General features: G+C 39.8%; 1 protein-coding gene across 7 annotated transcripts in view; it reads right to left on the reverse strand.

The window, feature by feature from the left end:
• Positions 1 to 14,064, reverse strand: part of PDE8B (phosphodiesterase 8B) — a 265,665-nt gene that overhangs the window by 17,593 nt on the left and 234,008 nt on the right. For all 7 annotated transcript variants that reach the window (XM_035714326.2, XM_035714325.2, XM_035714324.2 and 4 more), the window contains 2 exons: positions 10,440 to 10,517; positions 509 to 585 (listed from right to left, as the gene is read on the reverse strand). In XM_035714326.2, coding sequence (XP_035570219.1) covers positions 509 to 585; positions 10,440 to 10,517 — 155 coding nt within the window. The remainder of the gene's footprint in view (positions 1 to 508; positions 586 to 10,439; positions 10,518 to 14,064) is intronic.

Raw genomic sequence — 14,064 nt, forward strand, 5'->3', positions numbered from 1 at the left:
TCCGTCCACCCCCCTAGTGTTGTTCATCACCAAGTTCAATTGATTCTACCCCTAAATATTTCTTCAGCTCTTCGTTTCTATGTCCGCTGCTGTACCTCTAGTCCAACCAAGACCACTTCTTGGACTGGAAATCTGGGAAAGCCCCTAACTGGCCTCTTCTCTTCCATTCTTGACATTTCTATTCCCTTCTCTTCCCCCTCTTCAAACATCCTTACATGCTTCAGTTCTCACTCCAAACATTATTTCCTCGGCAGAGAACTCTCTCTGGTCACCTCACCCAACAGAAATAGGGCCATAATTTCATTTTCTCTTAGAACCCTATTGTTCTCCTTGCTAACAGTTATTGCAATTTGTAACTAAAGATTTATTATGTATTTATTTAATATGTTTCCTCTACAGACTGTAAACTCTAGGTATCAGTAGTAATCCATTCATCACTTTATCTCCAGAAATTAGCCTAGTGCTGGGTAGCCCTGACTGCAGAGTGGAGGCAGCAGCTGCCACTCACCTTTGTGATGGGAGCCTCGATGGTCATGGAATGGATCCTTGCCATGGATGGATAGCGACGATTCTGTAGGCTTGGTGCTGAAGAGAAGTAAAGAAAGTTTTATCTGGTTCTGGTAGCTCAGCTCGGCTCAGTGCACCGAAGGAGCCCTTCATGGACTGGGGACCTGATCCTCATAGGAATGCTTCTCCAGTGCCCTCCACAGAGCAAAGGATTGCTCATCTTTTAATTCTAAGAGGCTGAGAGATCATCAAAAACTACTTGCCAAAGTCTAGAATGGGTGCTCTGGCCTAGAACTTTGATGACAGGCAGGCTTTATGAGTCCCAGTTCCACAAGGGAAATTTCAGAGAAGGTTAATGGGATCCTGAGGCCCATCTCAACAACCTCACATACCCCAGGACTCACTTTACCATAAATCACTAAAGCCCAACTTTGGCAGTTCCTCACTTTCAGGTCCCAGCTGTTGGCCACGTAACTGGATAACTGCAGTGTGAGGGAGGAGGCATGGTCCATGGTCAGGGTCAGGCGTAGATGAGAGTCCACTTCCAGTAGTAATTAGGGCCAAACTGTCCACCTCCCAGAGCCTCTAGGTTCTTAACACCTAGAATCCAGTGGTGGTTCTAGTTCTAATCTACAGAAACTTCCATTTTAAATTTATTCTATTTTAAAAATTTATTTTTAAATTCCAGTACAGTTTTTAAAAGTGATATATTAGTTTCAAGTTTACAATATAGTGATTCAGCAACTCCATACGTTACTCAGTGCTCACCATGGTATGGTATGCTAAGCAGATCTACATTACCTATTTCACACATCCCCCCGCCCCCAACCTCCCCTCTGGTAACCACCAGTTTGTTTTCTATAGGTAAGAGTTCATTGTCTTTATTTGCTTCTTTCTCTGACTGACTTATTTCACAGCATTATACTCTCTAGATCCATCCACGTGGTTACAAACAGCAAGACTCCATGCTTTGTCATAGCTGAGAAATACTACATTGAATCAGTGTTTTTGTATTCTATGGGTAAATACCCAATAATGGAATTACTGAATCTTATGGTAATTCTCCGAGGAACATCCATACTTTTTTCCGTGGTGGCTGCATCAATCTGCATTCCCAACAACTGTGCACAAGAGTTCCTTTTTCTCCATATCCTCACTACCACTTGTTATTTCTTGCATTTTTAAATTTTAGCCATTCTAACTGGTGTGAGGTGATATCTCACTGTGGTTCTGATTTGCATTTCCCTAGTGATGAATGATGTTGATCATCTTTTCATGTGTATGTTGACCAACTTGATGTCTTCTCTGGATAAACATCTTCATGTCTTCTGCCCATTTTTATTCAGATTATTTGTGTTTTTGTTGTTGTGTAAGTATATAATATAAATATATATATATACACACACATACATATGTATAATATCAACCTTTTATTGAGAGGTGCATTTTTAATTATCTTTTCCTATTCAGTAGGTTGGCTTTTAGTTTCTTGATTGTTTCTTTTACTTTACAAAAGCTTTTAATTTTGGTGTAATCACAATAGATTATTTTTGCTTTTGTTTCCCTTGCCTCAGGAGACATATCTAGAAAAATGCTGCTATGGCCAATGTCAGAGAAATTACTGCCTGTGCTCTCTTCCAGGACCTTTATGGTTTGAGGTCTCACATTAATGTTTTCCCATTTCGAGTTCATGTGCATGGTGTGCGAAAGTGGTCCAGTTTCATTCTTTTGCAATGTAGTAGTCTGGTTTTCTGACCACTATTTGTTGAAGAGACTTTTTCCCATTGCATACTCTTTCCTTCCTTGTCAAAGATTATTTAACCATATAATCATAGATTTGTTTCTGGGCTCTCTATTCTGTCCCATTGATTAATGTATCTGTTTTTGTTGTTGTTGTTGTTGTTTTGTTTGTTTGGTTGGTTTTTTGCCAGTACCATATTATTTTGTTTACTATAGCTTTGTAGCATATCTTGAAATCTGAGATTGTGATACTTCTAGTTTTGTTCTTCCTTTTCAAGATTGCTTGGCTATTTGGAGTCCTTTGTGGCTTCATACAAATTCTAGGATTATTTATTCTACTTCTGTGAAAAATGTTGCTGGTATTTAGATAGGGATTGAGTTAAATCTGTAAAATCCTTGGGGTAGTATAGTTATTTTAATAATATTTGTTCTCGGGGATCCCTAGGTGGCGCAGCGGTTTGGCACCTGCCTTTGGCCCAGGGCGCGATCCTGGAGATCCGGGATCGAATCCCACGTCAGGCTCCCGGTGCATGGAGCCTGCTTCTCCCTCTGCCTGTGTCTCTGCCCCTCTCTCTCTCTCTCTCTCTGTGACTATCATAAATAAATAAAAATTTAAAAAAATATTAAATAATATTTGTTCTCCCAATCCATGAGCATGGAGTATCTTTCCATTCATTTGTGTCATCTTCAATTTCTTTCATCAGTGTTTTATATTTTTCAGAGTACAGGTCTTTTCCCTCCTTAGTTAAGTTCATTCTAGGTGTTTTATTAATTTGGTGCAATTGTAAATTGGATTTTTAAAAAAGATTTTATTTATTTATTCATGACAGACAGAGAGAGAGGCAGAGACATAGGCAGAGGGGGAATGCGGGACTCAATCCCAGGACTCCAGGATCATGACCTGAGTGTGAAGGCAGACGCTCAACCACTGAACCACCCAGGTGTTCCGTGTAAATTGGATTGTTTTCCTAATTTCTCTTTCTGCTACTACTTTAGTGGTGCAGAGAAACACAAAGGATATATGTACATTCATTTTTTAATTCTATGACCTTACTGCATTCATTTATGAGTTCTGGTAGTTTTAGAGTTTTCTCTTTCTCTTTTCACTTAATATGGCATTTGCACATAGCAAAAATTTTACTTCTTCCTTATGAACTTGGATGCCTTTTATTCTTTTTTCTTATCTGACTGCTGTGTCTAGTATTTCCAGTACTAAGTTGAATAAAAGTCACAGTGGACATCCTTATCCTATTCCCAATTTTGGAAGAAAAACTCAGTTTTTTGCGTTGAGTATGCTGTTGCCTGTGGGTTTCTTAAATGGCCTTTATTATGTTGATGTATGTTTCCTCTAAACCTGCTTTGTTGAGGGTCTTTATCATCAATAGAGGTTGTACTTTGTCAGATGCCTTGTCTGAATCTATTGAAATGATTATATGGTTTTTGTCCTTCCTCTTATTGATATATCATGTTGACTGTTTTGCAAATATTGAACCTCCCCATTGCATCCCAGTTATAAATCCCACTTGATTGTGATGAATGATTTTTTTTTAAAAAAAAACATTGCGGGATTCATTTTGCTAATGTTTTATTTGGGGATTTTTGCATCTAAATTCATTAGAGTTATTGGTCTCTAGTCCTCCTTTTTTTGTAGCATCTGTATCTGGTTTTGATATCAGAGCAATACTCTCATAGAATGAATTTTGAAGATTTCCAGCCTCTTCTGTTTTTTTGGAATCATTTGAGAAAAATAGGTACTAACTCTTCTTTAAATGTTTGGTAGAAAATAAATAAATAAATAAATAAATAAATAAATAAATAATATATTTGGTAGAATTTGCCTGTTAAGATGTCTGGTCCTAGACTTCTGCTTTTTGGGAGCTTTTTGATTCGTGATTCAGTTTCATTGCTGGTAGGTGGTCTGTTCAAATTTTCTATTTCTTCCTGATTCAGTTTTGTAAGGTTCTATGTTTCTAGAAATTTATCTATTTCTTCCAGGCTGTTCAGTTTGTTGGCATATAATTTTTAATATTATCTTATAATTGTATTTCTGTAGTATTACTTCTCTTTTATTTCTGATTTTGAGTCTTTTTTAATGAATCTGGCTAGAGTCTTAACAATTTTGTTGATCTTTTCAAGAACTATCTCCTGGTTTCTTTCATTCATTCATTCATTCATTCATTCGTTTATTTAAGTTTTAATTTATTTCTGCTCTATTACTTCTTTCCTTCTGCTGGTTTTGAGTTTGATTTGTTCTTTTTTTCTCACTCCTTTACTGTGGTTAGGTTGTTTTTGATTTTTTTTTTGTTCTTGAGGTAGGTCTCAGTCGCTATAAACTTCCATCTTAGAACTGCTTTTGCTATACCCTGAAGATTTTAGACTATTCTGTTTCCATTTTCATGTGTCTTCATGCATGTTCTCATTTCTTCTTTGAATTCTCAATGGACCCACATTCATGTTTAGTAGCATGTTATTTAACCTCCATGTATTTATGTTCCTTTCAGCTTTTTTCATGTGGTTGATTTCTATTTTCAGGTGTTGTGGTTGAAAAAGATGTATGTTATGACTTTGATCTTCTTATATTTGTTGAAAATTTTTTGTGGCCTAATTAGTGATCTTTTTCTGGAGAATGCTCCATCTATACTTGGAAAGAATCTGCTGTTTCAGGATGGAATGTTCTGAATATATCTGTTATATCAATATGGTACAGTGTGTCATTCAAAGCCATGATTCCTTATTGATTTTCTGCTTGGATAATCTGTCCATTGATGTAAGTGGGGTGTTAAAGTCCCCTACAATTATTGTATTACCATAAATTACTTCCTTTATGTTTGTTATTAACTGCTGTATGTATTTGGGTGCTCCCATGTTGGATGCATAAATATTTACAATTGTTCTATCTTCTTGTTGGATTGTTCCCTTTATGAAATATTATCTTTGTCTCTTGTTATAGTCTTTGTGTTACAGTCTGTTTTTTCTAATATAAGCATCATTACCCAGCTCTTTCTTTCACTTCCATTTGCATGATAAATGCATTTCCATCTCTTCACTTTCCATCTGTATGTATCTTTAGGTCTGAAATGAGTGTCTCATGGGCAGCATATAGATGAGTCTTGTTTTTTATCCATTCCATAACCTTTTGTCTTTTGATATTCCAATCAAACATTCCAGTTTAGTTCAAAGTAATTATTTATAGGTATATGCTTATTGCCACTTATGGTTGTTTTTGTGGTTTTTCTCTGCTCCTTTCTTCTCTTGCTCTCTTTTCTTATGGTTTGCTGGCCTTCCTTAGTGATATACTAGAATTCCTTTTTACTTTTTGCATATTGCTGGTTTTTTAAAGTTTATTTTAGGAAGAGAGAATGCAAGTTAGAAGAAGAGCAGAAGGAGAGAGAGAACCTCAAGTAGACTTCCCACTGAGTGCAGAGCCCAAGTGGGGTGGTGGTGGCTTTATCTCACAACCCTGAGATCATGACCTGAGCTGAAACCATGAGTCAGCTGCTTAACTGAATGAGCCACATAGGTGCCCCCATTACTGGTTTTTGGTTTGTGGTTACCATTAGGTTTATATGTAACATCTTATTCATGTAACAACAGTCTATATTAAGTTGATGGTCACTTAATATGAAACCATTCTTTACTCCTCTCACCACTCCCATGTTTTAGGTATATGGTGACATCCTTTTATTTTGTGACTCCCTTGTCTGGTTTCCTGCTTTTTTGTGCTTCCTACATTTCCTACTCTTTCGTATGGTCTTTCCTTTCCACTCAAAAGAATCCCCTTTAACATTTCTCATAGGGCTGATTCAGTGGTGATTAATTCCTTTAACTTTTGTTTGGGAAACTTACTCTCTCCTACTGTGAATGATAACCTTGCTGTATAGAGTATTCTTGGCTCCAGGTATTTTTTCTTTCAGCATGTTGACTAGATCAAGCCTTCTCTTCTGGTCTGCAAAGTTTCTGAAAAATCAGCTGATAGCCTTATGGGCTTTCCCTTGTATGTAATGGTTTCCTTTTCTCCTGCTGCTTTTAAAGTTCTCCCTATCTCACTACTTTTCATCATTTTAATTACTATCCATCTTGGTGTTGACTTCCTTGAGTTCATTTTATTGGGGGCTCTCTGTGCCTTCTGGATCTCTATTTCTGTTTCTTACCCCCAATTTAGGACATTTTCAGCTATTATTTCTTCAGAAAATTTTCTGCTTCTTTCTCTTTCTCTTCTCTTTCTGGGATCTCTATATTGTAAATGTTATTGGGTTTGATGGTGTCACTGAGTTCCCTAAGTCTATTTTCATTTTTAATTATTTTGTTCTCTCTCCTGTTCAGCTTGATTACTTTCCATTACTCTGTCCTCCAGATTGCTGATCCATTCCTTTGCTTCCTCTAGCCTACTATTTATTCCAGCTTGTGTATTTTTAGTTTCAGTTATTGAGTTCTTAATCTGTGGTTCTTTTTGATGGTTTCTATATTTTTGTTAAGGGACCCACTGAGGTCTTCCATTCTTTTCTCAAGTCAAGTTCAGTGAGTATCTTTATGACCATGACTTTAAATTCTCTATCAGCCATATTTCTTTTCTCTGTTTTGTGTAGCTCTGTTGCTGCGATTTTGTCCTATTCTTTCATTTGGGACATATTCCTCTTTCTCCTCATTTTGTCTCTGTTCTTATGTACTAGGAAAGTCATCTACAACTCCTGCTCTTGAAAGTAGTGGCCTTGTGAAGAAGAGGTCCTATAAGGCCCTGCAGTGCAGTGTCCTCTGTTCATCAGAACCTGCTACTTGAGGGCTGTCTTCTCTTTGTTGTATGCACCCTACTGTTGTGACTGAGCAGTTTTTCCTTTGGTCCAGCTGACTGCAATGGCTTTTTGCCTATTGTGGGCAGGGTTTAGTTCCTGTGTTACTAGTGGGCCAGTCTGGGGCTGCCTTGGGCTTGAGTTGAGTCAGGCCAGGCATTTGCCAGAGAGGCAGGAACACTGTTTTCAGGGCACTTCCCTGAGTGTGGTCCTGAGTGTGGTCCTCTGAGAAACTTCTTGGCAGGCAGGGCTTGTAGTCAGACCAGATGCTGGCCCCTAGACCACTGTTAGGGCTGCACCCAAACTGTTGTGTGTGGTTATCTTCCCCTGTTCCCAGAGCAGGAATGACTTTGGAGTGCTGCTAGTCTCTGTTGGGGTTGCTTGCACCTAGCAGGCTTTGGATGGGCTCTGGCCAAGGGCCTATTGTGAGGTGGCAGGTCCACAGGAGAATAGGAGATCCACAGTAAAACTAACCCGATCCAGGCTTCCTTTGGCAGCACCTGAAACCCCGGGCTGAGGCTGGGCTTGCTCAACCCTCTAATGGCCTTCATTTGCCAACTACCCTGGGGCCCACAAAGCGGAGCCACCTCAGGTTCACTGTGGTCTTGGGCAAGTCAAGCCACCTGGGTCCACCATCTGTGCTTCAAATAGCCAGGCTTAGTGGGCTTAGACCTATTAAGTAGGAGACTCTAAGTGAGGGCCCCCTCCAGCAGCCACAACTGTCAGAGCTAGGCCCTAAGACCTGGTACTGTCCCCCAGCTGTGCCACCAGGACCTGGGAAGAGGTATGTCCCTTTCTGACCCAGGTGGACCCTATGTTAGGGTTTGTGTGGGTCTGCTATGTGAAGAGACCTGGAGCTGGGACCTGGCTGAAGAGGGCGAGTTTGCAAGAAAACACCAGGGTGAGATGCACCGTTAGCCAGCTACGTAGTGAGTATGGGCACTGCACTGGTTCCAGTAGGTATCCATGTACCCAAGCTGCAGGGAGGAGAGGAAGTTGGTGCCTGCCAGCTCTTTTGTTTCTGGAGAAGTCTTCCGACCATCCTTGCCCCTACAACACACTCTCTGAGGTTAGTAAACAACGTCCCTCATGTATACCCCAAGCATTATTCAAGCTATTGTTTCTATGCTCTATTTCTGAGGGGCTGTTTGTTGTTCTCTCTCTTTAAGGGCAGGCACTCAGTTTCTCTCACTCTCCTGGCTATCTCAAACTGATTTTTAAAGTACTAATGTTAAGCCCACTGATTGTGGAAACTCTTGAAATTTTGCTCTTCTGTTTTTCAAAGCCAAATGTTATGGGGGTTCCTGGTGCCTGGGGTACCTGGCATGAGGCTCTTTTCTTTCCCCTCTCCAGGGCTGTGTGTCCCTCCCTCCCACGGGTCTGATTAGCTCCCAAACATGGCTCTTCCCTTCCTACTCTCCCCTGTGTGGACTCCTCTCCACACTCAGCTGTGGACTTCTGCTGGTCTTTGGGTTGTTAACTGGGTTCCATCTAGCGGTATCTGTGGGGTGAGGTAAGGGAAGGGTCGTCCTACTCAGCCATTTTGTTTGCCATTTTTGTTTTTAACAGGTAATGCTTCCATGAGGGTAAAAATTCAGAAGGGAGAAGCTTTACTCTAAAAGCCTTGTTTCCAGGGTGTCTGGGTGACTCAGTTGGTTGTGTCTGCCTTCAGCTCAGGTCGGGGTCCTGGGATTGAGCCCTGGGCTGGGCTCCCCACTCAGTGACAAACCTGCTTCTCCCTTTGCCTCTTCCACTCCTGCTGTTTGTGCTTACTGCTCTCTCGTGCGCATTCGCGCTCTCTCTTCATGATCACTCTCTCAAATAAATAAAATATTTAAAAAATATTTAAAAAATAAATAAAAGCCCTATTCTCATCAGATGTTCCTACTACTGCCTGTGAGGCAGGTAGAAGGGACAAAGTCCTCATGTTATAACCGTGATAATTTAATCTAGCCGGTATCCAGAGAGCCCCACCCACCTGCTGCTCAGCCATCACTGCAGCCCTCTTCTGTGTTCTGTACCCCCGCTTCTTCATGTTCTGGAGATGACGATCCTGTCTCAAACTCTACACTGAAAACCCAACTAATTCAGTTTGAATTCTCTCATCCATTATCCTCTCCACCTAAAATGTCCTACGTACATCTGTATATATTTCAGTCCCTCTTTTTTTACATTCTTGGCCCCCATCCTTTGCGTGTCCTGTGATTTATCCATCTTCCTCTCTTAATTATTCATCTCATCTCTAGTCTTCGGTTCTTGCTAGTTTAGCCACTTCCCTCATACTCGGCTTTCCCACTTTGGCCCGAAGGACTGCAAAGTCCCTTACTTGCCCTTCCTATTTATTCTCTGAAGTGGCCATCCTGTTCTCTCCTTTCTCTCACAGTTACTAACCACTCCTCCTCATGCCCCTTAGAATGAATGAGGGAAATCCCACTAGTCTGTTCTCAGTTCTTATGCTCGCTGCTCTCTGCGGCGTGTCCTACTGCTGGCCATCTCCTTTCTCTTGCTCCCCTCTTGTTCCTGTTTCACGACCAGCTCTCCTGTGCTCTGCACTGGCCCTATTTCTCCTGCCTCCCCGCTCACTGAAGGTGTGCCTTCAAGTCTTGGACTTAGACTCTCTTTTCTCCCCCACCTGCCCACCGTCAGGCCCCCACTCCACACACACGCCTTAGAGATTTCCCTCTGCTTACAGCTTCACCTGTCACCTCTAGGACTCCCAAAGCCACATCTCTAGCTCTGAATACCTGTCTTACATTTTAGCTTCCTTGCCACATCCACCAAAATAAAATTCATCATTTTCTCCTCAACCCCTAACCCTAGCCATACATGGATACTCCTACTTTTGAAAATATTACTCATATTTTCCCAGGTACCTAGGAATGAAATTTCAGAATCATCCTTGACTTTCTCATTGCCCTGCAAATCCAAATGATTACTTATGCCTGACTGAACTCAAATAATGTTCTGATAAATTCTGCTTTGCAGAGAAGAACTGTTGTGCTGCTAAATTCTGTCTCACAGTGTTTCTATGACATTTTATTAGGGGTAAAGGTGTGTAACAGGTACACTGAAAACTGGGTTTGCATTTAAATTGGGAAGCCAGGACTCTGGGTTCCCTCTCTGCAACTAGAGTGACCACTGAGCTGCTCTGGTGGTTACGTGGCTCAACACACTTCAGGCCATCCAGGAATAATCATAATATCATTTCTAAGAGGACAAATACTGTAAAAGTAAAAAAATAAAAATAAAAAGGCCTAAAAATATTCAGTTTATAGAGAAAGAAAGCAAGTTTCATTAAAACCCTATTACTTGGGGTTTTATTTATATGCTGACAAATTCTTGAGTATATTTCTCTGTCATCTTCTACACTTTAAAAAGGTCAAGGAAATCTGAAAAACTTCTTACCATCACTGCCTCGAGATGATATCGATTTCACATCAATGGACTCTTTCCGTCTGTTCTTGTATCTGAATGAATGAGACTCTAAGGATTTCAAATTAGTAACAGAAAGTGAGTAGTTTTTAGCTTATTTACAGGTGAAGTTTAGACACATTTCCCTTTATTAAGAAAATGAGATTCCTTTTTAAGCACTACAAATATTTTCAAGAAACAGCAAACTACTTTTTCTTCAAATCATCAACACAAAATTATCAGTCATGTTAATTGTAAAATGATACTCTTGAGGCACCTCATTATATCATGGTAATAGGGCTTATTATTAAGAGTTTTTTCATTTGATTAATAAAATACAATTTTATTTTAAAAATAAAAATTAAAAGGGATGGGATCCCTGGGTGGCGCAGCGGTTTGGCGCCTGCCTTTGGCCCAGGGCGCGATCCTGGAGACCCGGGATCGAATCCCACGTCGGGCTCCCGGTGCATGGAGCCTGCTTCTCCCTCTGCCTGTGTCTCTGCCTCTCTCTCTCTCTCTCTCTCTGTGACTATCATAAATAAATAAAAATTAAAAAAAAAATTAAAAGGGATGCCTGGGTGGCTTAATTGATTAAGCATCTGACTCTTGATTTTGGCTCAGGTCATGATCTTAGGGTCATGGGACCAATCCTCGCATCTAGCTCCACACTCAGTGGGGAGTCTGCTTGAGATTCTTTCCCTCTGCTCCTCCCCACCCCATTGGCGCATGCATGCTCTAAAATAAATAAATAAATCCTTAAAAAAATAAATATTAAAAATTGGGGGAAATTTTTGGGAGTTCATTTTGACTTGAAGAACAGTACATGTAACTGGGTGGGGAAGACTATTAGGGGATATCTGCTGAAATAAAATACTAGTGAAAGCACAGAAACTTGAATTTATTTGAGAAACTAATATGGAGTAATTTTAGGCCCCTCTGAAAGGTCAGACCTCCAGATGGTCTTCTAGGTTGTCCTGAGGATGTAATTTTATCAAATGAGACATACTGCCAATCCCAAGAAGGAAAAGAAGAGGCACATTTTTAATACCAACAATTTGTATGACTTAACTCTCACTTTTGTACCTATTTTCTGAGGAGGAAAAAGCACTTAAATTTTGCTTAAGTCTTTCCCGACTTTGAATTTAACACTCAAAATGTGCTGTTGAATTAATACAAGACTGAAGCACATAGTGCACAGGCTACCAGTCAGGACCAGGAGACAAAAATGTCAGGGCAGCAGAGTTGGCTTCAGAAACTTGCATTTTCAGGGCACTGGATACTTATGGGAGTAACCCAAGTAGCAAGGAGAGGAACTTCATCACAACAGAATTGCTCCTTACTGGGCTAAGAGAGGAGGCAGACAGGCAGGTTCCAGCAGAGAGAGTGCATTTCTAACACCAATAGTCCAAGAAAGAAAAAAAAAAATTCCCATGTTCATAATCCAAGAAAGAAAAAGATGAAATAATACTCTTTTAAGAATTATCTATTAACACCACAAAAGGTACAAGATAAAACAGCAGTTAAGAGAACAAGCTCCAGAGCCCAACTGCCAAACAAAATTCATCTCCACCATGCCATCCACCAGCTGTGTAACCTGGAGGATGTTCGTTCTCTGTGGAGAGAGATCTATCCACATCTATCAAGTGGAGCATCTCATTCATAGGCTCTAGAGGCACATAGGAGTTCGTCCGTGGAAAGCACCTTGCACCGTGCCTGCCACACAGTAACTATGCAGTTCGTGCTGGCTAATGTTACGGGTTACACCTGTTCATTTGCAAATATACCTTCTTTCCAGGCACGTGTGGGATCATGTTACAATATTGCTCTACCATTTGCTGTTTTTTTTTTTTTTTTTTTTTTTTATTCATGATAGGCACACAGTGAGAGAGAGAGAGGCAGAGACACAGGCAGAGGGAGAAGCAGGCTCCATGCACCGGGAGCCTGACGTGGGATTCGATCCCGGATCTCCAGGATCGCGCCCTGGGCCAAAGGCAGGCGCCAAACCGCTGCGCCACCCAGGGATCCCTATTTGCTGTTTTCACTTCAAAATATGTTTTAAATACTTTTTTCCGGATCACCTTTTTAACCATTTACTGTAGTGTCCCAAAAAATCTGGTTCAATTTTAAAAACTTAAATCAATAAGTAAACTTGAATCCTATTTATACAACATAAAGTAAAAAAGCAGAACTATTATGAAGTTGCTCCAATCACCATAACTATACAGCCTTGTCTTAAATGATGTAACTTAAAATATTTACACTGTCCCTTTGCCTCATTTTGTCTTCCAGATTCTATATTGGTGATTTTCCTGACCTTGGATAGGAGTTTCAATATTTATAAAGGTCTCTATGGGTGGCAGTACTTTAAATGACATGGTTAGGATTATATGGCATCTTTCAAACCCTGAAAAAGTCACAGTTATTACTTGCAAGACATTCCTTTAAGTCCTGTTCAGGGATTTAATAATCACACATTCCTAACACTCATTTACCACATAATAAGTTGTCTAACTTAATAAAGATTTAAGATTATATTCAAGATTTTAAAAATCAAGAATTCCTCAAAATTTAAGTTAATAAATAAAACTAAGGTAGTGAAGTTAGTTAGTCTCATGGCTGTAACCATGGCTAGCTGGCTGAATTCTAAATCATTTACTAGAAATTATTCAAAAACATCTAATACTTATTTTTCATGATTTTATCTTAGCTAAAACTAAGAGAATATAAGCAATGGAAATTATTAAAAGCTTGGAGAAATTATTCTTCAATAAAGGCCATTAAATTCAAATAATTCATCGTTCATTCTCCCAACAGATGTTCATGGAATGAATTTAAAAACCAGAGAAAATAAGGATAAAGGAAATTTAAATAAATTTATTCAATGGCAAAAGGGATATAGTGTCAACAAATTTTTAAAGAAACAGCTAACATTTACTGAGCACCTACTCTGCACCAGTGTGTTTCAGTGTTTCAGTATAGAAGTTACCTTATATGATCATTACAGCAATTCTGAAAGCTACGTAGTGTGACCTTCATTTTACCACTGAGAAAATGGGAACTTGGAGAGATTACACAGCTCAAAGTCAAAGAGCTGGTCAAATGGCAGAGCCTATGTTTTCTAAGATGGGATAGTTTCAACTTATCCATGTTCCATGAGCATTTTTATTGAGTCTGTTATGTGCAAGGCAATGCCAGCCACCGTAAAGGATGTGAAAATGCTAGCAACGGTTTTTGTCATCCAGAAGCTACTAAGTTAGCTAAAATGACACTCTTGCTGTAAGTGTTACAAGAAATAAACTAAAACATCAGAGAGAGAGAGAGAGAGAGAGAGAGAGACACGGAGACAGAGACAGAGAAACACACACCCAGAGGGAGGGAGAGAGGCAAGGGCAGAGGAAGGACAAGGAGAGGGGAATGGGAGGATGACACCCAAGGGTTAAATGTCAGGTTACTAATGGATATTAGGTAAACTTCTTCCTGTAGGCTTCATAACAATGAGATGGACTTTGTTAATTCATTTTACAAACAAAGAAACTAAAACTCAGAAGAATCAAATTAGGCCTGAGTAGGCTAAAATACGGACCATCCCAGAAACAAGGAGAGGGACTAAATATGTAGC

The sequence above is a fragment of the Canis lupus genome, chromosome 3, assembly GCF_003254725.2.
Source record: "Canis lupus dingo isolate Sandy chromosome 3, ASM325472v2, whole genome shotgun sequence".
NCBI classification, from domain to species: Eukaryota; Metazoa; Chordata; class Mammalia; order Carnivora; family Canidae; genus Canis; species Canis lupus.